Source organism: Bubalus kerabau, chromosome 15, assembly GCF_029407905.1.
Source record: "Bubalus kerabau isolate K-KA32 ecotype Philippines breed swamp buffalo chromosome 15, PCC_UOA_SB_1v2, whole genome shotgun sequence".
NCBI classification, from domain to species: Eukaryota; Metazoa; Chordata; class Mammalia; order Artiodactyla; family Bovidae; genus Bubalus; species Bubalus kerabau.
In genome coordinates, this window is record NC_073638.1 from 22291363 (window position 1) to 22318870 (window position 27508).

Genomic DNA, 27508 nt, shown 5'->3' on the forward strand with positions numbered 1-27508 from the left:
CTTGCCTCCCGTTCTACCCCCGAGGACTTCTACAGTGTCCTGGAAACCCTTCTGTGGGAATCCTGGGGACTTCTGTTGGTGGGAAGAATTTCCCGTGAGCACCACTTCCGGCCTGGAAGGGAAGTCAGCTCTCTCTTCTCCCAGAGAGCTTCCTCCCCCCCAACCCCGCCACGAGAGGCTGCGGCGCACGGTATGGGTGTGTTTGTGTGTGTTTTTGTGGGGAGGGCGTTTGGAAGGAAGGTTACCAGGAGCCCCGTGGCCGCTGGGGAGCAAGGGTCCCGGTGACGAAGATAGGGGTAGTTTCTCTGTCTTCCACTTGGAAGCTCCCCTCCCCACCCCCACTTCAGCCACTCTAGATACATCTTGGGGCCCCGTCGAGGGTCGTACCCGTCCAAAGCGTCCTTATCCCTTTTTGGGGAGTGAAACCCAACCCCTGGGATCGTCCCAGACGAACGTGAGCGGGGAATGCCCCAGCCAACCCGGCCGCCCGAATTCCGCGCCGGAGCAGCCCCCGGCCTCAGTCCGGAGAGAAATCTGCCTGTCGGCCTGGGCTGAGGGGAACGGCGGCCGTGACCTGGGCCACGGGTGAGGGCGGAATAACCGGTGGGAAGGCTGCGTTTTCACGAAGGACTCGGGTGAAGCTGCAGAGCTGCCTTTGAGCCCTGACTCCTTGGCTTCCTGGGTCGGAGGAGATCTTGTAATGGAATGGTTCTTCGTCTCACACTAACAAGATGCCTGATTTCCTCAGGATCGAGGGGTGAGTGAGCGGTGGGGTGGTTGCCCAAAGCCCCTGATAGCTACACACGTGAATATCTCTGTCATTTATTTTTTGAAGGCTTCTGGACAAAATAGAACATAAAATTCCCTTGAATTAAAAAGTGTAGGGCATCTCTGCAGTTGATGTTTTTAGGGGTCAGTTTTTGTTACTGTTGACATTTGTGGCCCTGACGCTCTTAAATCTAGGTGTTTAACTGAAAACTAATTGAGATTTGGGAATTGATTTCTAATCTGAATTTTGTTTGCCCTGGACTGTGTGCCCTGGGGCAAGGTATGGCTTTAAGGGAATGTCATCTACAGAAAAGGAATGAAGGTGAAGTGAAGTGAAGTCACTCAGTCGTGTCTGACTCTTTGCGATCCCATGGACTGTAGCCTACAAGGCTCCTCTGTCCATGGAATTTTCCAGGCAAGAGTACTGGAGTGGGTTGCCATTTCCTTCTCCAGGGGATCTTCCTGATGCAGGGCTTGAACCCCGGTCTCCCTCATTGCAGGCAGACGCTTTACCATCTGAGCCACCAGGGAAAATAAAACAGTTATTTTAAGGATTAAATAAAATGGTGCTCTTGAAAGCACTTAATTTGGTGCAGTTTCAAAGAACTCCAATGTACATTATCTCCTTTCATCCTCACATTAGTGTGGACAGGTGTTTTCCCCTTTTAATGGTGAAGGAAAAACGATTCCTCAGGACCACTGACTTCTAGTTCAGTGATCTTTTCTTTATTTCATGCTTCATAGTGATAAAATATAATATATTAAATTATTAAGTGTTACTTATTGATTCATTTCAGGTTGAAGAATGTCCCGAGTTCCTTTGGGGAAGGTCCTCCTGAGAAATGTCATCCGGCACACAGATGCTCACAATAAGGTTAGAGATACACCTTAGTTATTCCTCATGGTTAAGGAGGGCAAACAGTGTGCTTGGAGGGATTTTTGTACAGCTGGAAGAGACAAAGATAAATAAAATAAATAGTGAGAATATAATTTGGTAAGTATTGTAATGTAGACATAACAAAGTGCTTTCATCCACTGAGGAAGGAATAATGAACTCTGCCTTGGGAAATTGGGAAAGGCTTCACAGAATGGGTGGTATTTGAACTGCTGATATTTGAACTAGTTCTTGATGAACAGGTTCAAGTTTATCAGATATCAAAGATCATTCAGCACAGAGGAAACATCATGTAGTAGCATATGGTAAGGAGCATGAAGCACTTAGGGTAAGAAATTGTATGCATCCATAAAGTAGAGAATTTGGGAGGTAATGGCAGAAGATGAGGCTTGAGTGGTGAATTAGAGTTGGATTGTGATGCTTGGAGATCAGACTTTTTCCTGTAGGCAATAAAGAAACCATTAAATATTTTTAAGCAAGGTTTGAGATGTTCAGTTCAGTTCAGTCACTCAGTCGTGTCTTACTCTTTGTGACCCCATGAACCGCAGCACCCCAGGCCTCCCTGTCCATCACCAACTCCTGGAGTCCACCCAGACCCATGTCCATTGAGTCGATGATGCCATCCAACCATCTCATCCTCTTTCGTCCTTTTCTCCTCCTGCCCTCAATCTTTCCCAGCATCAGGGTCTTTTCCAATGAGTCAGCTCTTCGCATCAGATGGCCAAAGTATTGGAGTTTCAGCTTCAGCATCAGTCCTTCCAATGAACACCCAGGACTGATCTCCTTTAGGATGGACTGGTTGAATCTCCTTGCAGTCCAAGGGACTCTCCAAGAGTCTTCTCCGACACCACAGCTCAAAAGCATCAATTCTTCGATGCTCAGCTTTCTTTATAGTTCAACTATCACATCCATACATGACCACTGGAAAAACCATAGCTTTGACTGGATGGACCTTTGCTGGCAAAGTAATGTCTCTGCTTCTTAATATGTTATTTAGGTTGGTCATAACTTTCTTTCCAAGAAGTAAGCATCTTTTAATTTTATTGCTGCATTCACCATCTGCAGTGATTTTGGAGCCCAGAAAAATAAAGTCAGTCACTGTTTCCACTGTTTCACTGTATTTATATTTTAGAAAGATGATTTGTTAGCTAGGGAGGGATAGATCAGATGGGTTGAAATAGTAGAGAGGCCAGTTAGGAGATAGTTGTAGTATTTCAGGTGAGAGATGATGAGGGATTCATATGAAAACAGTGATAGTAGGGATGAAGATGAAGAATTTAGGGACTGGAGTTCAAGGAACTTGATGATTGATTGGATGATAGTGATAATTCTGGAATCAAATATAACCACCTTGTGTGACTGGGTGAATGATGATGATGATGCAATTAATTGAGATAGGGAACAAAATAAGAGACAGATTTGATGGGAAAGGTAATTAATTTGGTTTTGAACATGTTGATTGTAAGGTGCTTATAGGATATCCAGACAGTTGGCAACTTAGACTTGGAGGAAAGGAGAAAAATTGAGACTGGATATAAAGGTTTGAGGGTTACTGATGCAGCAAGTGATAGAGGTCATGAGAGCAGATAAGGTCAAAACTTTAGTTGTCTTTGGTGAACTCTGTGCAACTTCTGTTTCAGTTCAGTTCAGTTTCTCAGTGGTGTCCAACTCTGCGACCCCATGGATGGTATCACGCCAGGTTTCCCTGTCTATCACCAACTCCTTGAGCTTGCTGAAACTCATGTCCATTGAGTCAGTGATGCCATCCAGTTGTCTCCTCCTCTGTCATCCCCTTCTCTTCCTACCTTCAGTTTTTCCCAGCACCAGGGTCTTTCCAGTGAATCAACTCTTAGATCAGGTGGCCAAAGTTTTGGAGCTTCAGCATCAGTGTTTCCAATGAATGTTCAGGACTGATTTCCTTTAGGATTGACTGCTTTGATCTCCTTGTAGTCCAAAGGACTCTCGAGTCTTCTCCAGCTCCGCAGTTCAAAAACATCAATTCTTTTGTGCTCAGGTTTCTTTATGGTCCAACTTTCACATCCATACATGACTACTGGAAAAACCATAGCTTTGACTAGATGGACCTTTGTTGGTAAAGTAATGTCTCTACTTTTTAATACGCTGTCTAGGTTTGTCATAACTTTTCTTCCAAGGAGCAAGCATCTTTGAATTTCATGGCTGTAGTCACCATCTGCAGTGATTTTGGAGCCACCAAAAATAAAGTCAGCCACTGTTTCCAGTGTTTCCCTATCTATTTGCCATGAAGTGATGGGACCAGATACCGTGATCTTCGTCTTTTGAATGTTAAGTTTTAAGCCAGCTTTTTCACTCTCCTCTTTGACTTTCATCAAGAGGCTCTTTAGTTCCTCTCTGCTTTCTTCCATAAGGGTGGTGTCATCTGCATATCTAAGGTTATTGATATTTCTCCCTGAAGTTTTGATTCCTGCTTGTGCTTCATCCAGCTGGGCATTTCATATGATGTACTCTGCAAAAAAAATAATAAGCAGGGTGATAATACATAGCCTCGAAGTACTCCTTTCCCAGTTTGGAACCAGTATGTTGTTCCATGTCTGGTTCTAACTGTTGGTTCTTGACCTGCATACAGATTTCTCAGGAGGCAGGTAAGGTGGTCTGGTATTCCCAACTCTTGAATTTTCCACAGTTTGTTATGATCCACACAGTCAAAAGCTTTAGAGTAGTAATGAAGCAGAAATAGATGTTCTTCTGGAATTCTCTTGCTTTTTCTGTGATCTAAAAGATGTTGGCAATTTGATCTCTGGTTCTTCTGCCTTTTCTAAATTCAGTTTGAACATCTGGAAGTTTTGGTTCACACACTGTTGAAGTCTAACTTGGAGAATTTTGAGCATTACTTTTGCTAGCCTGTGAGATGAGTGCAATTGTGCAGTAGTTTGAGCATTCTTTGGCATTTCCTTTCTTAGGGATTGGAATGAAAACTGACCTTTTCCAGTCCTGTGGCCACTGCTGAATTTTCCAAATTTGCTGGCATATTGAGTGCAGCACTTAACAACATCATCTTTTAGGACTTGAAATAGCTCAGCTGGAATTCTGTCACCTCCACTAGCTTTGCTCATAGTGATGCATCCTAAGGCCCACTTGGCTTCACATTCCAGGATGTCTGGCTCTAGGTGAGTGATCACACCATCGTGGTTATCTGGGTCATTAAGATCTTTTTTGTACAGTTCTTCTGTGTATTCTTGCCGCCTCTTCTTAATATCTTCTGCTTCTGTTGGGTCCATACTGTTTCTGTCCTTTATTGCATTCATCTTTGCATGAAATGTTCCCTTGGTATCTCTAATTTTCTTGAAGAGATCTCTAGTCTTCCCCATTCCATTGTTTTCCTCTATTTCTTTGCATTGATCACTGAGGAAGGCTTCCTTAACTCTCCTTGATATTCTTTGAAAGTCTGCATTCAGATGGATAGATCTCTCCTTTTCTCCTTTGCTTTTGTTTCTCTTCTTTTCTCAGCTATTTGTAAGGCCTCCTCAGACAACCATTTTACCTTTTTGCATTTCTTTTTCTTGGGGTTGGTTTTGATCATTGCCTCCTATACAGTGTTAGGAATCTCCATCCATAGTTCTTCAGGCATTCTGTCTATTAGATGTAATCCCTTGAATCTATTTGTCACTTCCACTGTATAATCATAAGGGATTTGATTTAGGTCATACCTGAATGGCCTAGTGGTTTTCCCTACTTTCTTTAAGTCTGAATTTTGCAATAAGGAGTTCATGATCTGATCCACAGTCAGCTCCTGGTCTTGTTTTTTCTGACTGTATAGAGCTTCTCCATCTTTGGCTGCAAAGAATATAATCAGTCTGATTTTGGTATTGACCATTTGGTGATGTCCATGTGTAGAGTCATCTTTTGTGTTGTTGGAAGAGGGTGTTTGCTATGACCAGTGTGTTCTCTTGAACAATATGAAAAAATGCAACTCCTAATTAGATTGCAGATGTTATTATTGTCCTATCCCCTGATATTTTGATCGTGAGTGAGCGTGTAGCTGTTACATAAGCAGCCTCTGCAATTGCTTTAAACCTCTCCTAGTTGGATGGTAAGCTTATATTTGAAAGCAGTGATTAAAAAAGGTAAATTGAGCGCAAATTTAACAGAATATTATATGAGGGCTTAGAAATAGCTGATTGTTCTTTGTGCAGCTGTACTCTGCTTTTCAGGAAATTGTCTAACAGTTCTCATGCTATTTGTTTTGTTTTGCTTTGTTTTTAACAAAAATTACTGTGTTGTAAAAGAGACATAGCCTAGAAAGTTGAAAGACCAGTCTTTATTAGCTTTTTGACTTTGGTAAAAATCTATGAGCTTTTGTTTCTTCTCAGTAAAATGTAATAGTACCTTTTTTTTGCTTTCCTTGTAAGATTGCTTACAATTCAATAGAGATGATACAATTAAAATCACAAAGCATTTTAGAAACATAAGGGATTATCATTTTCTAACTGCAGCATACTTGGTTAATAAGGTGAAGAGTGTATCTATGCAGGGGTTAAAAAGCTCTTTTGTTGCTGCAGAATTCTATGTAATTGAGATTTACTGAGTTGGATTGTTTAAGCACTCGAGAGAAGCCAGAATTTGTTTCCCAGGTTCCTGATCAAAACACAGGTTGTAATCCAATAACTAGTGAAGACTTTATTTTCAGTTACTTTTCTGTGATGTAAAGTGTTATTTTTATTAACTTATTTTTTAAAAATAAGTTTATTTATTGGCTGAACTAGGTATTCATTGCTTTGCACAGGGAGTACTCGTTGTATGGACTTCTCATTTTGGTGGCCTCTCTCGTTGGAGAGCACAGGGTCTGGGTGCACAGCACATGAGCTCAGTAGTTGGGGCTTTCAGGCTCCAGAGCGCGGGCTCAGTAGTTGTGGCAGAAGGGCTCAGTTGCTTCGTGGAATGTGAAATCTTCCCAGACAAGGGATCGAACCTGTGTCGTCTTCATTGGCATGTGGATTCTTATCCACAGTGCCACCAGGGAAGTTCTAGTAACTTACTTTTCTTTCTTTCTTTTTTTTTAAATCCAGATACAAGAGGAATCAGATATGTGGAAAATAAGAGAACTGGAGAAACAGATGGATGATGCTTACCGGGGGACCAAAAGGAGAAGGTTACCCAGCAGTTCAAGGTGAAGTTCAACTCTGAGAACCAAAATATTCTCATCTCATTCAGAATCATCAACTTTTGTTTAAAAACATGATGGTGTGCTAAAGATAGATGAATTCAGTTCTGTGAGTCTTTTAAGACTTTCCTTTTTCATAAATCTTGACTCAAGCATACAGGTAATGGCTCTGATGCATATAGCCCCACTCTTTGTACTTATTTGGAATGGAGAAAAAAGTTCTGCCTTGAACAATTGTAAACGTTAAGGATTCTATGGATTCTGACCTTACCTGATGGCTTTTGACTTAAGATTTTCTATGAGCATGTTATGGTCACTTAGCTGATCATTCACACCTTTCCCTTTTTAGTCTTTCATCCTCTCTCTGCCTTTTCTTTATCTACCCACTGTCTTAGTCACACAACCTTTCACATTACCTTCTTAATAATTTGAGTGTGAGTATGAAGGATTATGTAGGCTTAGTTGTCTTACCTGTGGAGGTATAGGAATGTCAGAGTGTTGGAACATTTCCTGGGCCTCATATGCCTATTGGTGTAGAGCTGTTGTATGAAAAATGACTATAAAGTTAGCAATGCTGATTTCTAAAGCCATCCAGGAACATAGTTAATAATAGTGAGATATTTAAGGAGTGTGCCTGCTGAGTGTGTGGACTTTGGAGTGATTGACTGTGTGTGAATAGTTTTCCACAAGAAAGTATTCAGGGTATCCATGGTAAACATGGCAGGGTCTCGACATAAAAATAAATACCTTTTCAGTCTGTTTTCTCTCTGAGGATGGTTCTTTGAGAATTTGGAAGTACTTAGTGCAGATGATGATTTGTTTTGTGTTGGTTATTCAATTCCAAGTAACATTCCAGAACAAAATACTGTTCTTTTGGAGTGGACTATTAATGCCTGTCATGATGAATAAGTCTTTAAAACATAATTTCTTTAGGGGCAGTTTTTTGATTGGCTCATTTCCCATTATAGTCCTGCAGCTGTAACAGTGCCTCATAGGCATGTAGGAGGCCCTTAAACATTTTTGATAACATCTTAGCTGGCTTAGTGACTTGTTAGTGGGATTTTGTAGGCACAGGCTAGATTAGTAGTTCTTAACTGTTTTTCTAGTTCAACATATTCATGCGTTACACCTTGCTACCACTGTTACTGTGATCTAATTACAGTAGGAGCTGGTGTTAGGGAAGGGAGTGTATCTCAAAATCACTGGAGCAGTTTGAGATGTCCCCAGCTGTGATTATTGGTCTGCTTCCTTCAGAATCAGTGAGTGAGGTATAACATGCCCCAGTCCAAAAGTTATTTTGTCTGTACTCTGCAGTAGGAGGGGTAGTGATCATATTTTCATTGAATAACTGTACAGATTAAGGGAGGACATAATGTTAAAAAGATATGTATTTTTTTAAGTATCAGGTTATAAAAAAAAGTATTAGGTTGTTTTGGTCTCCTTTTAGCTTGTTCAGTGAGTTTTGTGCATGATAGTCCATAAAGTAACCTTACAGATTGCTTCTGTATCTAAAAGTTCTTCTCTTTTCTGTTATAGCCGGATGCGCAGTGATGGTTTTGATGAAGAAAGTCAAAGAGACTACTGGAGGCCAAAGAATGAAATTTGTGGAGCACTGGATGATGCTTTTCTTAAGGCTAAATCCTGGAACAAGAAGTTATATGATTATGAAGCTAACATGCCAGACAGGTCTGTGACTAAATTCTTATGACCATTAATGATATTTGGCCTGAGAATGTGTACTTTTTAAAAATTATCCCTGCAAAAGCTTATTACAGAAATGTTCATAACATACTCATAATAGCCAAAAAAGTGGAAACCCAAATGTCTGTCAGTTAATGAATGGATAAACAAAATGTGGTATATGGAATGGTAATGGAATGCTATTTGGCAGTAAAAGGAATAAAGTATGTTACATGCTAGAACATGGATGAACCTTGAAAACGTTATGCCAGGTGAGAAAAGTCAGACACAAAAGGCCACTTATTATATGATTCTATAGAGATAGAAAGTAGATTAGTGGTTGCCATGGGCTGTAGGAGATGGAGGAGTGGAATAACTGCTGATGTTTTTTGGGGGGATTGTTTTTTTTGGGGTGATGAAAGTATTATAAAATCATAGTGGTAAGGGTTGCACAACTCTGAATATGCTAAAAGCCACTGAATCGTACTCTTTAAATGGGTGAATTTTATGGTATATGGATTATACCTCAATTAACTTATTCAAAAAAGTTGTCCCAAGGTAGACAGCATTATGTTATAAAGTGCTTTTAGAGAAGTATTTCACAACTGAAGAGCAGCATATTAAGAGTTCCTCAGTGTTTCAAGGAAGAGAATGGCAAGTTTTCTTACAAATGGATAAAGGAATCCTTTGTTTCTGAAATGAGAGTGTATAGTATGGAAAATGTAACCAAGTTACTGATCTATAAATGTGGTGTTGGCTCTTCCATATCTTTTTTTGTTCTGTGTGTGTCTGTGTATGTATACACTCCTAAGTCTAATTTGTCTTAGTTTTAAGAAATGTATGCATTGCTTTAGTAATATGTGTAATAAAACGTTATCTTACAGATGGGGCCACAGTGGATATAAAGAGTTATACCCTGAAGAATTTGAAACAGACAGGTAAGGCAAGTAGGCTTACTGGAAAAAACTTAGAAACTAAGATTAGTACGAAGTCTGAATTATAAATGAAGTTCCTAATTTTTTACCAAGTATATGACATTTGCCATTAAAAATGTAACCAGAGAAATAGGCAGTTTAGTTGGGAGAGGACTGATATTTTGCCTTTCCCTGACATTTGGCATATCTGTAGCATGTCGGTTTTATATACAGTGTTCCATACAGTAACTCAGTATAGCAGATAAGACTTTTTATCTTCATTTTAAAAATGAAGAAAGAAAACTCAGTGATAAAGTGAGATGGTAAGCTTGTATCAGAGTTTTTATTTAAAATTCAGAGGTTAACCCCAACTTCCCATTTCGAAAGCAGAATATAAAAATTACATAAATACACTTTATATTTTCTACAGTAAAGCAGTTTTTCTTTTTTATTAGTAGTGATCAGCAAGATATTACCAATGGGAAAAAAACATCTCCCCAGGTAAAATCATCTACCCATGAATCTCACAAACACAAGAAGTCAAAGAAGTCCCACAAAAAAAAGCAGAAAAAGAAGTCACACAAAAAACAGAAGAAGAGCAAAAAGGAAGCCACAGATATAACAGCAGATTCCTCAAGCGAGTTCTCAGAAGAAACTGGGGCTTCTAGTACCAGGAAAAGGAAGCAACCACACAAACGCAAGAAAAAATCCAGGAAAAAGTCTCTCAAGAAATCTCCTTTATTAGAGGCAGAGAGTGACACTTCCCCATCAGATGATTCTGCATCCAGCAGTTCTGAGGAAAGTGAGGAAAGAGACACTAAGAAAACCAAAAGGAAAAAGAGAGAGAAAAAAGCCGACATCCCTGTAGTTAACAATGAAATACAGGAGAGGACAAACAAACGCACAAATTGGAAAGTGGCTACAGATGAAAGGTCTGCTGAGAGTTCAGAGGATGACTAAATGAGAAAGCAGCATTCTTGTTTTCTGCATGACTGGATATTTACAGTTCTTACACCTTGGGGTTTGCCAGTGATGCTACTGCTCGGCACAGGGCCTGAGGTTAGAGCTGTCCTGTGCCATCTATATATGTTCTGACAGACGTCTTGTCTAATTTGGCCTGTTAAACTTGATCCTCTTACTGTTAATAGGGAATCCGTTATTTTGTTAAGAAGGTTTCTTGAAGATTATTTTTTGTGATTAATCACATTTAGGGTAGAGTGCATATGCGGCAAATTAAAGGACCCAGAAAGTTGAATCCAGTAAAGACCTGGGTATACCAGTCACAGTGTTGAATTTGGGGAAAGCAAGGGCTGGGGTCAAGAGATGGATTGAGCTAGTGCTATGTAGAATGGTATGATGAGGAAGTATCGTGTTGCTCTTGTTTATTATATAATAGGTGCCACAATTTGACTTTGTCTTTAGCTTTGGTGCTTTGATCTTTTCTGTATTTTGGCCCCACAGATGTGGTCCAGTTTACTTAAGGAAATGAGCATAAGAACAAACATTTTAAATTCATGGTAACATCCTTAGACAGCTGTTATTGGTAGAAACTAGGGGTTTTTGTCAAATTTCCCTGCTGGACAGGGTCTGTGGCTATACTCAGTATACCCCTAAACAGGGGTGATTGGATAGTAAAAGGTTTTCCAGTTCCACTGTTTATTGCCTAAATGCACTTGTATTCAAAATTATTTCTTGGGTAAGTCCTTAACCAAATGAAGAATTAGGCATCAGTCATGCTATCTCATTGTGCACTGAAAAGGATTCAGGGCAGCAACAGCCATTTAAATGTTGTCTTCCTTGTTCATTTTTTAGTTAGTGAACTTGTAGATTTCCCTTGAAACTAGGTTGAATCGATTCCAAAATTAAATAGGCTTCTCAGGGACATATCCATTTCTTCCTAGTCTGCCTTTGGATTACAGCACCAAGCAAAGATCTTGTTATTTCCCTGTGCTATAATATGGTGATCCTACTAGGTTAATTCTTAAGAAACCAAACTCGTTGGAAGAAGGCTGGCAGAACACAAGTGAGTTTTATTTACTATGGCAGAACAAGTGACATTGTTTTTTCCTCCTGGCTGTCACTTCATGGGCTGAGTAAAAATCTTGAAAGCTCAGACTTTTGGTCTTGGTTCTGCCATTAGTTGGTTACGAGGTTTGGAGCAGGTAAGTCAACCTCCCTGGCCTTAACTTTCCCCATGTGTAATACAGAAACAGTTCATGGTAGCCTGACAGTGTATGACACCAGCAATAGCCTATGACACATTCCATGAGGTGGTAATATTTTGTAGCTCTGAAGTATTAAATTGTTCTCTTTACAGAACAGATTTCTAATAAAATGCTTAGTCATAAACAGTTGGCCGGAGGTTCCCTAGCCCTTGACTCTAAGCAGGTGCTACCTTTTGGGATATTTATTTGAAATATTAGTACTTTGGTACTCAGTTGCAGATGTTCCATGGTGCATATTTTTAACATTGAGATTAAGGGCCCAAGTAGGGAAGAACAGTCTATAATTACTACCTCTTAACCTAAAGCAATTGTTTTCTTCTTGGAGCAAGTGAAATCTTTGTGGGAAGGAGTTTTCAGCTCCTGGGTTTTTTTTTTTTTAGCATTGTTTCTGTGCTCTAAAAGTTTTGATTCTAAGCACAGACTCAGGAAGATGGGCCAGTGGAACCAGGCTTCTCCAGGAAGTTGATTCTGTTTGGGTCTTGACTTCCTCTTTGTCTCATACTAGCAGGCCTCTTTCCCAGTGAACACACATCTTGCCTGTTTCGCTTTTTGCCATGTTTACCTTTTCTTGGTCATGTATAAGCAATAAAGCTGTTTTCTGTTCTTCACCTTTCTCAACCCCAAATTCTCTCTGATGCCTTAGGCTAAGGCTTTTGATGGTTCTCCCCACCCCCTTAAATATGGCTTAGGATGGCTCTTCAAAACCTAAGATCTCTCATTTGCACTACTAATGGCCTTGGAACATACTTATTTCTAATGTTCCTACCAATCAGAGATCTATATATTAAATCCTAAAATGGGATTTAAAAAAGAGAGTTGGAGAATTCACATTTATTGAATAAACTGTTGTGATACAAGATGGAATTTCTTAATTCCCAATAAATAAAATTTCACTTTTTGAACATCTGATCTGTTCCTTTTTAGCACCAACAGGCTTGGTAGCTGCCTGAAGCCAACCTGACAGAGGACTGGCTGCCTTCCCCCGCTGGCCCTTCAGGCTGCTTAATCAGTCCTTGGCTGCTGCTGTCATTCTTCCAGGGGTGGCTTACTGCCCTCCTCTCTGTACAATCTGGGCAAACCGACTGGTGATAGCAAGAGTAGTGTCGATGAAGCGGTCCACACAGCTAGAGAGACAATTTTCAGTGCGAGAGTCTAAGCGATTCCCTGGCTTCTCCACACATTTATCCCAACATAGCTCCATGAAGTGATGCACCTAAGAGGAAAGAAAAATAGTAACCACTTGGGGTCTGCTGACAGGCCTTATCTATGAATTTCCTTCCCATTTTTCTCATTTTCTGTCACCTGACTAAACCATTCTTTGACTCTTTCCTCACTTCCTAATTTGTCACCAATACAGTCCAACTCCTCATTCCTACCCTGCAATAATACTTTCATCCTCTCCTTGTCTATTTTTCTCCTTAGTAACTGAAAAATAGGTACTTTTGATCAAGTCACCCCAGTGCTGGCCTAATGCATCAGTTTCTTTGTCAGCCACTCAGGGCACTCCCTTATTTAACACCCAACCAATGTGTTTCAATGAGGTAGATCCATACATAGCATACTTAATTCGGCCCTCAATACCCCCCCCTCCTCCCTAAAGGTTTTTCCAGTTTATTATCACCTCCTTGAGAGTACAATTATTTTCTGTGTCACTTCCTTAATCAGATTGTAAAACTGCAGGCAGGATTGATACCCTCTTTATTTCCAAACTGACACCAGTATAAGCTGGGAAAGCTATGGTACCAATTAATTCCCCCAAACCGCTGCACTCATCTCATTCTAAGCCTATTCCTTAGCAGTTCTTAAGTCGTTAACCTTTTGAGGGGTCAGGGATATATGTGAGAATCCAATGAAGGTTATGGACCCAATCTACAGAAAAATGCACACAGAAGCACAGAAAATGTGTGCGCTTTCAAAATGTTCAGGACCCAAAGATTTCCAACCAGGGTTCTTGCCACTTATCTTCCGCGAGTCCTCCCATTCCCACCACCTCCACTCCGCGCAAAAGCGGGGAATAACCATTTACCAAGGGCTTGGCTATTTCGGGAGGCTGGGGTACTAAGTAGTAAGTCAATTCTTTTTGCGGTCCTAAAGGATGACTGTCATCTCCATTTAAGAGGCACGGTGAATAGTAAGTCCAAAATCATGCAGCTAGTAAAGGTCAAAGCCGGGGCTGGAACTATGCTCCGAAGCTCTTGTTCTACCTAATAATCTAGACTGACTACTTCAGCCCACTTTTATCCAATAATGCTCTACTACTCTATCGTTTTCAAATATATTATTGCATATCATCCTCGACATCCTGTGAGGCAGCAGGCGACTGTGAAACCAAGACCTACGGAGGATGGGTATTTTGTTTAGGGGCACGTGGCCTGTAAGGGACAGAGCAGTATGAGAAGCTGGGTCCTCCCAATGCCAGCCTAGAGAGCTCGCCACCAAACTAGGCTTCCGTGCACTTGCGTCACCCGAAACTTTTTACTTCGCTTTACACTTTCTCTTTCCCCTACGCTAGGCTCACAGGGCACCTGAGCACTGCAGGTAACCAGCGGCAGAAGTGACTCGTTTCTTTCGTGAGCAGAACCGCGCGCAGCAAGCACGGAGCGGCTGGCGGCCGCTCCACGCCGCCAGCGTTCAGAGCTCCACGAGTGCCTGGGACTTGTACTTCACCCTCCTTTCTCTCCACACTAGTCCCTATCCCCGCACCTGTGCAGTGAACTGCGCTTTCTGCTGTTCGGCCGCCACCAGGCGTTGCAACTCGGCTTCACCCGCCTCACCCAGCTCCGCCATCTTGCGTTTCCAGTTACCGACCTTCCGAAGAGTTTTCTGCGCATGTGCGGCGGTCCCGCGCCAACCCCAACTTCCGGTTCACGTGGCCTTTTCCGTTTTCTTGTTTTTTCCTCGTCGCGGGCGGATGTTGTCGTATGACTGCTTCCGGGTTGCTGCTTGACCTTGAACCTTCCGGAGCGACATGGCGACTCTCTGTAGGCTAAGTGTCCTCTGCGGCGCCAGAGAAGGGCGAGGTGAGGGCAGCCGGAGGTTCTCAGCACAACCTCCAGCCGGGGAAAGGGATGCGGTTAGGATTCGTCTGCTGGGCGGTGAGACCTTTTGAAAGGAGTGTCCCTCCTTTCCTTTGGCAGAGCATGACCAGCGTTGTCTTGGGGTCCAGATGTCCACCCGAGTGCATATTTCCCCTCCTCTGGGCTGACGTGGTGATGGGGTAGTCTGAAAGTTATAGTGATGCTGCGGCTGTGTTCACGAGTTCTCTTTTTCTCCGCATTCCCTGTTTTTGAAATGTTCCCACCCTGAATCAGAGAAGAGTGTCAGTGTCTTAAGTCCCAATTTACGTATTGGTCGTTTCCCTTGGAGTTCAGTTCGATAATCATTGAGGGGGCATTTGTGTTATACAAGGTACTGTAGTATGATTGGGTTAAAAATGTGAGAAAGCGTAGTTCCAACCCTTAAAGAGTTTCTATTTTTATAGGAAAAACATACAAGCATAATATGACAGAAAGCAAAAACTACAGCACAGTATCTAAGTTGTATGCCAATCCAGAAGACTATACTAGCTCTGTGTTTTGGAAGGATTACCTTGTCTCACTTCCTGAAGGAGCTGTGCCCGATTTGAGTCTTGAGGGTAGGGAAGGCCACAGGAAGAAGGGCATTACAGTTAGAGCTAGTGGGATGAGCAGAAGCAATGATGAAAGGCATAGAAGCCGCTTGTTGTGAGAGAAAACAAATTGTATATTAGAACATGAAGCTCAAGGTGAGGAATGAGATGGTTATGGAAAAGTAAACTGAAATCAAATCTCAGGAAAATTTGTCTTGATGTGGAGTATGCATTTTTTCTTTGTGTGAAACGGTGAAAGATTTGACATAGATTTGCAGTTAGATTGACCACCTTGGTAACTGTGTAATATTATAGATGGCCATCATGAGAGATGGGACAAACTAAGACTTAAGTTAGGAGATGAATTGAGACACAATTGTAGTAGTCTAGGCAAGCATGGTGAGGTCCTGAACTTGGAAAGTAGTACGTAAGAGAAGATTGTCTCAAGAAATGCTAAGGAGTTATATCAGTATGATTTGGTATTTGACTGATGGGGTAGCACAGAGTTGGACACGACTAAAGCGACATAGCAGCAGAAGGGAAGTCTTACATGATTTCCAGATTTTTGGTTTAGGTTGACCAGTGACTGGGATATCATTAAATAAAACGAGGAACATGCAAATGAGAGGCAAGTTTGAATGAGAAAACGAATTGAAGGGTGATTTGTTTTTGCCGTAGTGAGTTTGAGGACCAGGTGGGGTACCTTAGGGGAGAGAGCTTGCAGGTACTCAAACTTCTGAAACTCTGGAGAGAGATCAAGCCTGGGGATACAGAGTTGAGTGTCACCAACCTAAAGGCTCTAGAAGTTGAGTGGACAAAATGTCTAGGGGTGGGCTTAGGCAGCAAGGAGAGCAAAGGGCAGATGATGGACTCCTGGGTGAGCATTTAAGAGCAGATGCAGGAGGAGACTGATGTATAACGATCAGAGAATCAAAGGGAGAAGCTGAAGAGAGTTCTGTCAGAGAAAAGGGAGAAGCTGCCACCAGTGCCTCGTGCAGAAAGGCCCAATAAGATGAAGACTGTTGGATGTGGCCATGTGAGAACATTGGTGATTCACGAATGCAGCTTTGGTGGGGATAAGGACGAGTTGCAGGCCAGGAAGAATTTTAGGGAAGTGAGGAAGTCAAGGTGATTTAGACAACACTTTAAAGAAGCATGTTTAGGAAGAGAAGAAAGGAGGGGAAGAGTGCGTTATAGGACATAGGATGAAGGGAGGGGTTAAGTATATTACATCCGTTGAGGGAAAATGGTCAGTAGGAAGAAAGGAGGGGTTAAAGATACAGGAGAGAAATTATCTTTTATTGAGTGCTTATTGAGTGCTTATATGGGGGACTTATATATAAGTCCCACTTATACTGTGGGACTTAGGCTGAACATCTTACACATATTATTTAATTTTCAGCAGAGTATTATGAAGTAAGTACCAATGTTTTCATTTTACAAATGAGGACATTGAGGCTTGGAGAGCCTATTTAACTTAATTGTCCATTATGTCATAGCCGGTATTGATAGGCTTGGGTGTTCTTAGGTCTGCCTATTTTTTAACCAAGATCTATAAGAGGACAGAAAGGGATGAGTTCAAGCGTGCAAGCACAGAAATTGATCTTGAAAAAGAAACTGGTATCTCCCAAACTAGGCTGAATTACTTGAAGACAAAGACTTTGTTTTTATCCCTCTTGCTGTTGTGCAGAGCATAGTTTTGTATGTAGTAAAAGTTTGTTGGATGAGTAGATGAATGAAAGGATAAAAGAGCCATAATTAATTTTTAAGAATTGGTCAAAGTGAAGCCCTTTTTGCAGAAGTGTTCATTGTTTTATCAGTCTTTCCATGGCTGCTTAGTCTAGTCTCACAGCAACCCAGTGAAATAGATGCTATCCACATTTTACAGATTAGATGGTTATTCCCTATTTGGGCTTAAGTAGCTTACCTATGGGTTTTCATGGGTGGCTCAGTGGTAGAGTATCAGCCTGCAATGCAGGAGACCGGGTTCGATTCCTAGGTTGGCAAGATCCTCTGGAGCAGGGCATGGCAATGAGAATCCCATGGACAGAGGAGTCTGGCGGGCTGCAGTCCATAGCGTCACATGGAGTCAGACATGACTGAAGCAGCTAAGCAGCAGCAGCAGCAGCAGCAGCTTATCTATGGTCATGTAGAAAGTCTCAGTCCTGTTACAGGAAAGGTGCTTATGATTCCCTTGATGTCTCTTTCCTCAGCTCTGTTCCTCCGAACCCCAGTGGTCAGACCAGCTCTTGTCTCAGCATTTCTCCAGGACCGACCTGTTCAAGGATGGTGTGGAACACAGCATATTCACCTGTCACCCAGCCACCATTGTATGTGCATCTTTGTCTGGGCTGATTATCACGCCTTTGGCAGGACTTGCTCTCTCTGAGGGGAACTCTTGTGTCCACCTCTGTCAAGTGAAGACCTAGTCTACACTTGTGGGCACACAGTGCTAGCACGGTTGAATGATGCCATTTCCACTTTTACAGAACCTTCTGGTCTAAGTGTTTTTAAAATGTTTAAGTTTCTTAAAAGAAAATAGCTCTGTAGGGGCAACCTGTTCAATATAGTTTAGTTACCTTTATTTACTGGAGAGGAACCAGATTCGAATAATTTAGAATAGCAGACAGTTTTTAAAATCTTGCATATTTATAGCTATAATGATATGCTTGTTTTTATTTAGGTTGCTGTTAAAATCATGTTATTTCTTGGATGAATACTATTTAGGTATTGTTAAATCTTAGAAAATCCATAGGTGAATAATGAGGTAACTATTTTCATTTTTAAAGTCTAGAAACATCAGTATTTTATAGAGATAAAGACTTTTGATTCTTAAGCCTGTCACTTGAAAGCTGCTTCTGAGTTATGAATAATTAAGCAAGTATAGTTTTTCTGCTATTTGGAATTATTTTATCTTTGAAAAGTGTTTGTTGATGAACTTTGTTCAGTTAGATACAGCAGAGCGATTTTAACTTGGGGTGCATGGGACTGAAGGAAAGTCCCCAAGGTTGTGTACATAGTTTGTAACGTATGTATCTGTGTGCATTTTTCCAGGAAGTAACTCCATCATTAATAAAACATTCCCAAAGGGGTATGTAACCCCCCCCAAAAAAGAGGCTTTCAAAGAGATGTTTAAAGCCCATTTTATTTTTACTTGTTTAAAAGAAAGTTTCATGTTCCTTCTCTATATTGGGCTATTTATAAGTAACAGAACAGAAGAACCATGATCCTAAAAGTTGACGTTAGAACTGTGCTTCTCTTTTAATTGGCAGGCTTAATTTTCTTTTGGGAGGATTTTTAATATTACTTAGAAAGATTAGGTGTAAAATAAGATTGATGTTTTAAAGGAATTCCTCAGGTGTCACCAGCTTAAATTTATAAGGTGTCTGTCTATTATAATGAAGTCCAGGGTTGGTAATTCTGCAACAATATTTCATCCATCATCTTGCCTCTAAGCAGAGTGGATCTCTCTTTTAATTAATGTATGTAGGCTTGAGAAACCCTGTGCTGAAAGACTTCAGAGAAGGGAGATTGCATCTTTCTCATTTACCTCCTTTCTCTTACCTACTTTATGCTCAGAGTTAAATCTTAAATGCATACTGTTTGCCGTTCTGTTAGTTTGGGTTAGTTTGTGGCAAATACTGAGACGTGTGTTTCCCCTGAAACTCTTAGGAATCTCGTCCTTCCTTTCTATAGCTGGTTCCAAGGCTGCATCTCTCCACTGGACTAGCGAGAGGGTTGTCAGTGTTCTGCTCCTGGGCCTAATTCCAGCTGCCTATTTGAATCCGTGTTCTGCGATGGACTACTCTCTGGCTGCAGCCCTCACTCTTCACAGTCACTGGCAAGTACAGCAGTCCTTTCAGTATCACCTTGTCTGTGCGGTTTGTTTGCTGTGAGCTTATCTCACAGTTGCCTGTGAGGGAGAAGTTGCTCAAAATACTGAAGATCTGAAGAGAACAATAAAACATATGCAAACTATTTATATGCCCAAATTTGTATATCCACGTGCCTGTAAGATGTCTTCCTTTTCATATCTGAGAGGCTTTTGAACTTAGCATTGCTTTTGAGAGTTGCCCATTTTATATGGTTTGGCAAGGACAGTATGCTGTCATGGATGGGGAGCTGTTTTTTGGATTATTAGAACTGAAAGGACTTGAGGGAGTATCTTAGCCAAGCCTGTTATTTAACCTCTGTGGAAACTAAATCCCAGGGACGTTAAATAATTTGTCAGAATCATTTTCTTGATAGTATTAAAGGGGTTGTTTGCTTACCTAGTTTTCTTACTTAGTAAGCATTGGTTAGGAGAATTACTCTTCAACCAGATAGACCTTTCACAGTAAATGATCCCAATTGCTCTTGAAATACCAGAACACAAGTACAGTAAGATTTCTCTAATGTGTGTATGTTGAAAGAAGATCAATCTAAATTGATGAAAAATCAGAATAAGAGATAAATCTAAAGTCATGCTTTTTTTTTTTTGACCATGCTGTGTGGCATATGGAATCCTACCTTAATTCCCTAACCAGGGATCAAGCCCTTGTGCCCTGGAGTGGAAGTGTGGAGTCTTAACCATTGGACCACCAGGGAAGTCCTAAAGTCATACATGTTAAAAATTGCAATTGACTTCTCCAGTTACCTTATTAATTTTTTCCTTTTTTACACATACACAAAAAAGACTTGAAAGAGTTGTCTGTAATTGTGCACTCGTTCTTTAGCATCCTGTTTTTTTACTGCGTTGATTGGGCTTTTACCCCAACTATTTAACTGAAGTCATTCTCAACAAAAATCACTAAAGACCTTCATTTTTCCAAACCAGTTGTCCATTCTTTGTTCTCCACTTGAACTTGGCAGTATTCAACTTAAATGACTGATCTCTCCTTATGTAATTTTTCTTTGGCTTCCTAGATACCATCCTTACCTTGTTTTCTTCCACCCCACCAGCTCTATATACCTTCTCTGTCTCCTCAGCCAGCACCTCCTCTTGTCTGACCTTTGAATAATGAAGGTCTGAACCCTAGGCTCGTTCTTGGCTTTCTTAAATTTCTCTGCCTACATACTTCTCCCAGGTGAGTTCAGAGAGACCTGTTTTTTTTTTTCCAGATGGCCCTCTTTTCCTGAACTGCAGACTTAGTATTTCCAGCTGTCCACTGGGATATCTAGTAGGCATCCCCAGTGCAGTATTGCCCCAAATCACTCTTCCCCTCAAATCTCTCAATTTCTCCTCACAAGCTTCTTCTCTCCTGTTCTTCAATAATTCAATTAAGTCTTGTTGCTCAAACCAAAAATCCTAGAAGTCATTCTAAATACTACTTTTTGTCTTAACTCCGCCACTAGTCCATCAGCTCTTTCTTTTAGTTCTCTCCTCAAAACATAGCCTGAATTGTCACTTCATGATATCCTCACTATCACCACCCTAGCTTAAGGCAAGTGAAGCCAGCAGCCTTGCCTCAGCTACCTCAGTTGCTTCCTAACTAGTTCTTTATTTTTGTTCTTGTTGCCCTTCTGCCTACAAGGTCCATTCACCACATATAGCCAAAGGGACCTTTTTATAGGGTAAAATTAACGTTTATCTAAAGAAGATAATGGAAATGGCAAAAGGTGCATGAAAAAATGTGTTTGTTATTCAGTTCAGTTCAGTCACTCAGTCGTGTCCAACTCTTTGCGACGCCATGAATTGCAGCACGCCAGGCCTCCCTGTCCATCACCAACTCCCGGAGTTCACTCAAACTCACGTCCATTGAGTTGGTGATGCCATCCAGCTATCTCATCTTCTGTCGTCGCCTTTTCCTCCTGCCCCCAATCCCTCCCAGCATCAGAGTCTTTTCTAATGAGTCAACTCTTTGCATGAAGTGGCCAAAGTACTGGAGTTTCAGCTTTAGCATCATTCCTTCCAAAGAACACCCAGGGCTGATCTCCTTTAGAATGGACTGGTTGGATCTCCTTGCAGTCCAAGGGACTCGCAAGAGTCTTCTCCAACATCACACTTCAAAAGCATCAATTCTTTGGCGCTCAGCTTTCTTCACAGTCCAACTTTCACATCCATACATACCACAGGAAAAACCATAGCCTTGACTAGACGAACCTTTGTTGGCAAAGGAATGTCTCTGCTTTTGAATATGCTATCTAGGTTGGTCATAACTTTCCTTCCAAGGAGTAAGCGTCTTTTAATTTCATGGCTGCAGTCACCATCTGCAGTGATTTTGGAGCCCAAAAAAATAAAGTCTGACACTGTTTCCACTGTTACCCCATCTATTTGTCATGAAGTGATGGGATGAGATGCCATGGTCTTCGTTTTCTGAATGTTGAGCTTTAAGCCAACTTTTTCACTCTCCTCTTTCACTTTCATCAAGAGGCTTTTGAGTTCCTCTTCACTTTCTGCCATAAGGGTGGTGTCATCTGCATGTCTGAGGTTATTGATATTTCTCCTGGCAGTCTTGATTCCAGCTTGTGCTTCTTCCAGCCCAGCCTTTCTCATGATGTACTCTGCATATAAGTTAAATAAGCAGGGTGACAGTATACAGTCTTGACGTACTCCTTTCCTGTTTGGAACCAGTCTGTTGTTCCACGTCCAGTTCTAACTGTTGCTTCCTGACCTGCATATAGGTTTCTCAAGAAGCAGGTCAGGTGGTCTGGTATTCCCATCTCTCAGAATTTTCAACAGTTTATTGTGATCCACACAGTCAAAGGTTTTGGCATAGTCAGTAAAGCAGAAATAGATGTTTTTCTGGAATTCTCTTGCTTTTTCCATGATCCAGTGGATGTTGGCAATTTGATCTCTGGTTCCTCTGCCTTTTCTAAAACCAGCTTGAACATCTGGAGGTTCACGGTTCACATACTGCTGAAGCCTGGCTTGCTGAAATTTGAGCATTACTTTACTAGCATGTGAGATGAGTGCAATTGTGCGGTAGTTTGAGCATTCTTTGGCATTGCCTTTCTTTGGGATTGGAATGAAAACTGACCTTTTCCAGTCCTGTGGCCACTGCTGAGTTTTCCAAATTTGCTGGCATATTGAGTACAGCTCTTTCACAGCATCATCTTTCAGGATTTGAAATAGCTCAACTGGAATTCCATCACCTCCACCAGCTTTGTTCGTAGTGATGCTTTCTAAGGCCCACTCGACTTCACATTCCAGGATGTCTAGCTCTAGATGAGTGATCACACCATCGTGATTATCTGGGTCGTGAAGATCCTTTTTGTACAGTTCTGTGTATTCTTGCCACCTCTTCTTAATATCTTCTGCTTCTGTTAGGTCTATACCATTTATGTCCTTTATCGAGCCCATCTTTGCATGAAATGTTCCCTTGGTATCTCTAATTTTCTTGAAGAGATCTCTAGTCTTTCCCATTCTGTTGTTTTCCTCTATTTCTTTGCATTGATCGCTGAGGAAGGCTTTCTTATCTCTTCTTGCTATTCTTTGGCACCCTGCATTCAGATGCTTATAACTTTCCTTTTCTCTTTTGCTTTTCGCTTCTCTTCTTTTCACAGCTATTTGTAAGGCCTCCCCAGACAGCCATTTTGCTTTTTTGCATTTGTTTTCCATGGGGATGGTCTTGATCCCTGTCTCCTGTACAATGTCACAAACCTCAGTCCATAGTTCATCAGGCAGTCTTATCTATCAGATCTAGGCCCTTAAATCTATATCTCACTTCCACTGTATAATCATAAGGGATTTGATTTAGGTCATACCTGAATGGTCTAGTGGTTTTCCCTACTTTCTTCAATTTCAGTCTGAATTTGGCAATAAGGAGCTCATGATCTGAGCCACAGTCAGCTCCCGGTCTTGTTTTTGCTGACTGTATGGAGCTTCTTCATCTTTGGCTGCAAAGAATATAATCAATCTGATTTTGGTGTTGACCATCTGGTGATGTCCATGTGTAGAGTCTTCTCTTGTGTTGTTGGAGAGGGTGTTTGCTATGACCAGTATGTTCTCTTGGCAAAACTCTATTAGCCTTTGCCCGGCTTCATTCCGTATTCCAAGGCCAAATTTGCCTGTTACTCCAGGTGTTTATTGACTTCCTACTTTTGCAATCCAGTCCTCTGTAATGAAAAGGACATCTTTTTTGGGTGTTAGTTTTAAAAGGTCTTGTAAGTCTTCATCAGATCAGATCATATCAGTCGCTCAGTCGTGTCCGACTCTGCGACCCCATGAATTGCAGCACGCCAGGCCTCCCTGTTCATCACTAACTCCCAGAGTTCACTCAGACTCACGTCCATCGAGAGTCAGTGATGCCATCCAGCCATCTCATCCTCTGTCGTCCCCTTCTCCTCTTGCCCCCAATCCCTCCCAGCATCAGAGTCTTTTCCAATGAGTCAACTCTTCGCATGAGGTGGCCAGAGTACTGGAGTTTCAGCTTTAGCATCATTTCTTCCAAAAAACACCCAGGGCTGATCTCCTTCAGAATGGACTGGTTGGATCTCTTTGCAGTCCAAGGGACTCTCAAGAGGCTTCTCCAACACCACAGTTCAAAAGCATCAATTCTTTGGCGCTCAGCCTTCTTCATAGAACCATTCAACTTCAGCTTCTTCAGCGTTACTGGTTGGGGCATAGACTTGGATTACTGTGATATTGAATGGTTTGCCTTGGAAACGAACAGAGATCATGCTGTCATTTTTGAGATTGCATCCAAGTACTTACTGCATTTCGGACTCTTGTTGACCATGATGGCTACTCCATTTCTTCTAAGAAATGCCCACAGTAGTAGATATAGTGGTCATCTGAGTTAAATTCACCCATTCCAGTCCATTTTAGTTTGCTGATTCCTAGAATGTCGACATTCACCCTTGCCATCTCCTGTTTGACCACTTCCGATTTGCCTTGATTCATGGACCTGACATTCCAGGTTCCTATGCAATATTGCTCTTTACAGCATCGGACCTTGCTTCTATCACCAGTCACATCCACAACTGGGTCTTGTTTTTGCTTTGGCTCCATCCTTTCATTCTTTGTGGAGTTATTTCTCCACTGATCTCCAGTAGCATATTGGGCACCTACCGACCTGGGGATTTCCTCTTTAAATATCCTATCGTTTTGCCTTTTCATACGGTTCATGGGGTTCTCAAGGCAAGAATACTGAAGTGGTTTGCCATTCCCTTCTCCAGTGGACCACATTCTGTCAGACCTCTCCACCATGGCCTGCCCATCTTGGGTTGCCCCACGGGCATGGCTTAGTTTCATTGAGTTAGACAAGGCTGTGGTCCTAGTGTGATTAGATTGACTAGTTTTCTGTGATTATGGTTTCAGTGTGTCTGCCCTCTGATGCCCTCTTGCAACACCTACCGTCTTACTTGGGTTTCTCTTACCTTGGACGTGGGGTATCTCTTCACGGCTGCTCCAACAAAGTGCAGCCATTGCTCCTTACCTTGGATGAGGTGTATCTCCTCACTGCCGCCCCTCCTGACCTTGAACGTGGAGTAGCTCCTCTAGGCCCTCCTGCGCCCGTGTTTGTTATTAGAGAAATGCAATTCAGAACCACATTGAGATGCCACCGTACACCTACTCAGATGGCTGTAATCAAAAAGATGGACTGTTACAAGGGTCATGAAGTTAGAATCCTCATATATCTCTGCTGGGAATGTAAAACATGCAGCTACTTTGGAAAATAGTTTGGCAGGTCTAACAAGTTTTTACAACAGAGTTATAATATGAGTTAACAACAGAGAGTTGCCATCTGACGCAACAATTTCACTTGTAGGTGTATACCTACTGAAAGTGAGAGCATATGTCCCCATCCACACAAAACCTTGTAGCATAATGTTCAGAGCAGTGTTATTTTAGCCCCAAAGGCAAAATCGTCCAGATGTTTCAATTAATGAATAGCTAAATAAATAAAATACATGTTTACAAAGGAGTGTTACTTGGCCATACAAAGGATTGACGTGCTTACCTGGCATGCACTTGTTACCATGAATTGCATTTTGATCTTGACTGATTATGTTGTGCAGCCAAGTTAACTGAATAGCCTTCTAACCTGACATTACTTGTGGCTTTTCATTTGTACTGTGATTTTTTTTTTTTCCTTCAGGGGCATTGGACAAGTTGTTACTGACTATGTTCATGGAGATGCAGTGCAGAAAGCTGCCAAGACAGGCCTTTTGGTGCTCTCGGCTTTCACCTTTGCTGGGCTCTGTTACTTCAACTATCATGACGTGGGCATCTGCAAAGCTGTGGCTATGCTGTGGAAGCTCTGACCTTTTAGACTTAATACCTTGAGAATTGATTGTACACCTCCTTGCCTCTGCTCTGTCATGCCATTTCAACTCACAATAAGAAGGAAAAACATTGGTGAGACAAACCTCTTCTCCTAATCACCTGATTGTTTTTAGAATTTAATCTTTGAAGAAAGATTTGAGAGAAGTTGTATCTTAAGAAATTACAAGACTGAATTTTGTATTCTGGGGAGCTAATGGAGTGTCTCAGCTTTTCATAAGTCTCATAGTGTAACTGAACAATATATACGAGCTTTTTGCCTTTTAATTGATCAAACTCTTAAAGGGAATTCAGCTTTATTACTCTCGATATCTGATCAAACGTCTGTGTTTGTCCTAGGATGATGGAGAAAGGGAAAGACTTAATTCATAAGTAAAGACTGCAGAAAATTAGGCAGTGTTTAGTTTTTATAAACCTCCCCCTGTTCAGTTGATGCCAGTTACTGATGGTTACATGTCTTAGGGAAATTTGAAAATTAGAAATGCTGATATTTCACATTACTGATTTCTAAATCCTAGGAAGAAGAGCCTGGAGAGTTTCTGAATGTAGACAAGTTCCATTTAGGGAAGAGGTCCCTTTATAGATGTTTCAAATTGTTGCAGATTCTAAACCAAGACTTAATCCTCAAATGTGTTTATTTTACTTGTCCTAAAATAATTTGTCCACAAATATAAAATTATAAGTGATAAGTTGTTGTTTTCCCACTGGGAATTTCTAATGTGAAAATGTATTCCATGAAGGTAATTTTTTAAAAAAATAAAACGCTGCATAATAAAAATTTATTCTACTCTTTTATGTCTTAATTGTTCCTAGTTTTATTTGGTAGAACTGAGTGTCTGTTGCATATATGGCTCTGAAGCAGGACTGAATTTCCTTTAATTTCTTTCTGAGTTTAGCACATAGGTAAGTTAGACACAAAGTACTGTAATACAAAAAAAACTTTCATGTAATAGGCAGAAATATACTGAGAAAAAGTAGTTTGGTATGAGAAGACTAAGATTAAGTAGTAGGAATTAAAATTAGGTCCAGATTATGGTGTTCTGTGAATGCCATCCTTTATATTCAAATTATCTACTGTATGCAGTTAGTCTGGTCTAAGGAATGAGTGTGAGGCAGGATGGTTTCATCTAGCAACATAGATTAAACAGGACTGGGACTGGGTGCATTTCACTCACTGAGGACCTCATTCCACAAACTGCTGAAGGGGAGGTGGCTAGAAGAGTAAGTGTTCATGCTGGAGGTTAAAGATAAGGTCGCCTTAACATGCTTACAATCTTGTGGGAGATTCAGATGTGTATTAAGGATTTAGGAAGAGGTGGTTAATTCTGTCTGGGGGCAGGTTAAAGGTTTCAGAAGGGGGTGGTGCTTGAATAGTAGTGCTTTGTCAAAGAGTGGTGGTGGTGGGCTGGTCTATCTTGGTGGGGAGGAGTATTTTTATTACTGACTTTCTTCAGAGTTGGTGGCTCATGATGATGATAAAAAGCAGACTGATCTTTAGTCTGTTTCATTATTGTTTTAAAATCTCTATAGACAGTGTTCCCCTTAAAGTCATTTCTCCATCCCCACCTAGCCCCCAGTACCCGACTGCTGTAAAATGGAATGGAGAAATGGAGTTTTCCGTAGAAGCGAAATGGGAGGGCAGTAACTGAGTAATGTGGGAATCTTGTAGCTATCACAATACCATCAGATCCTAGTTGGATCGACTGAGCGACTGAACTGAACTGAATGCTAATGAGCTTCATTAGATGATGATTGAATGTTAGAGTCGAGGCTGGTTGGGTAACGCCTGCCCCTAGTCCTGCTCAGTTTTGTAATTAGGTTGGAGGTCACCTATCACTTTGGAAAATCAGTGGGTTGCTGTGAACTGCTGGAGCAGGAGGGAAGATGAGGCAGGGGCTGACAGCAATAGGAAGTTGCTGAGGTTAAGCAGAACGTGATAAGAATTGTGCTTCAGAGAGAATTTAGGTGTCATCTGGAGGCAGAAGGGTGTGTAACAAGATAGATGTAGAAGATAGTGATGGTGGAAATTAAGAGTCACTTTCAAAGGTAGAAGTCAACATCCATTTGTTTGA

The 27508-nt window shown here is 41.3% G+C and overlaps 3 protein-coding genes across 8 annotated transcripts; 2 read left to right on the plus strand and 1 right to left on the minus strand.

Moving 5' to 3' along the window:
* Nucleotides 1–55: 55 nt before the first annotated feature.
* Nucleotides 56–12257, plus strand: NKAPD1 (NKAP domain containing 1). 4 transcript variants are annotated; one of them, XM_055547986.1, is made up of 6 exons: nt 56–190; nt 1566–1642; nt 6709–6809; nt 8340–8489; nt 9368–9421; nt 9853–12257. In XM_055547986.1, exons 2-6 carry the CDS (start codon nt 1574–1576, stop codon nt 10355–10357), a joined length of 879 nt encoding a protein of 292 aa, XP_055403961.1. In that variant the 5' UTR covers nt 56–190; nt 1566–1573; the 3' UTR covers nt 10358–12257. The 4 variants fall into 4 exon arrangements, with proteins under 4 accessions (XP_055403961.1, XP_055403963.1, XP_055403962.1 ...); XM_055547988.1 differs by having other exon boundaries at nt 9856–12257; XM_055547987.1 differs by lacking the exon at nt 56–190 and adding an exon at nt 232–757.
* A 181-nt stretch (nt 12258–12438) lies between these two features.
* TIMM8B (translocase of inner mitochondrial membrane 8 homolog B) lies at nt 12439–14473 on the minus strand. The gene is made up of 2 exons (XM_055547993.1): nt 14326–14473; nt 12439–12835 (listed from the first exon to the last, which is right to left on the minus strand). The coding sequence occupies exons 1-2, from the start codon at nt 14407–14409 to the stop codon at nt 12668–12670; spliced, it is 252 nt and encodes an 83-aa protein (XP_055403968.1). The 5' UTR covers nt 14410–14473; the 3' UTR covers nt 12439–12667.
* A 7-nt stretch (nt 14474–14480) lies between these two features.
* On the plus strand, nt 14481–26231 carry SDHD (succinate dehydrogenase complex subunit D). 3 transcript variants are annotated; one of them, XM_055547991.1, is made up of 4 exons: nt 14485–14642; nt 17443–17559; nt 18926–19070; nt 25252–26231. In XM_055547991.1, the coding sequence occupies exons 1-4, from the start codon at nt 14591–14593 to the stop codon at nt 25415–25417; spliced, it is 480 nt and encodes a 159-aa protein (XP_055403966.1). In that variant the 5' UTR covers nt 14485–14590; the 3' UTR covers nt 25418–26231. The 3 variants fall into 3 exon arrangements, with proteins under 3 accessions (XP_055403967.1, XP_055403966.1, XP_055403965.1); XM_055547990.1 differs by having other exon boundaries at nt 14575–14717; XM_055547992.1 differs by lacking the exon at nt 18926–19070 and having other exon boundaries at nt 14481–14642.
* The last annotated feature ends 1277 nt before the right edge of the window (nt 26232–27508 follow it).

What these genes read in the sequence shown, in the direction of transcription:
- NKAPD1 (XM_055547986.1), top strand. Translation starts at nt 1,574, where the DNA reads ATGTCCCGAGTTCCTTTGGGGAAGGTCCTCCTGAGAAATGTCATCCGG. An exon ending in ACACAGATGCTCACAATAAG is followed by an intron (nt 1,643 to 6,708) that starts GTTAGAGATACA and finishes TTTTAAATCCAG; the next exon opens with ATACAAGAGGAATCAGATAT. An exon ending in GAAGAATTTGAAACAGACAG is followed by an intron (nt 9,422 to 9,852) that starts GTAAGGCAAGTA and finishes CTTTTTTATTAG; the next exon opens with TAGTGATCAGCAAGATATTA.
- TIMM8B (XM_055547993.1), bottom strand. Translation starts at nt 14,409, where the DNA reads ATGGCGGAGCTGGGTGAGGCGGGTGAAGCCGAGTTGCAACGCCTGGTG. An exon ending in AAGCGCAGTTCACTGCACAG is followed by an intron (nt 12,836 to 14,325) that starts GTGCGGGGATAG and finishes CTTTCCTCTTAG; the next exon opens with GTGCATCACTTCATGGAGCT.
- SDHD (XM_055547990.1), top strand. Translation starts at nt 14,591, where the DNA reads ATGGCGACTCTCTGTAGGCTAAGTGTCCTCTGCGGCGCCAGAGAAGGG. An exon ending in TAGGATTCGTCTGCTGGGCG is followed by an intron (nt 14,718 to 17,442) that starts GTGAGACCTTTT and finishes CTCTTTCCTCAG; the next exon opens with CTCTGTTCCTCCGAACCCCA. An exon ending in CTCACTCTTCACAGTCACTG is followed by an intron (nt 19,071 to 25,251) that starts GCAAGTACAGCA and finishes TTTTTCCTTCAG; the next exon opens with GGGCATTGGACAAGTTGTTA.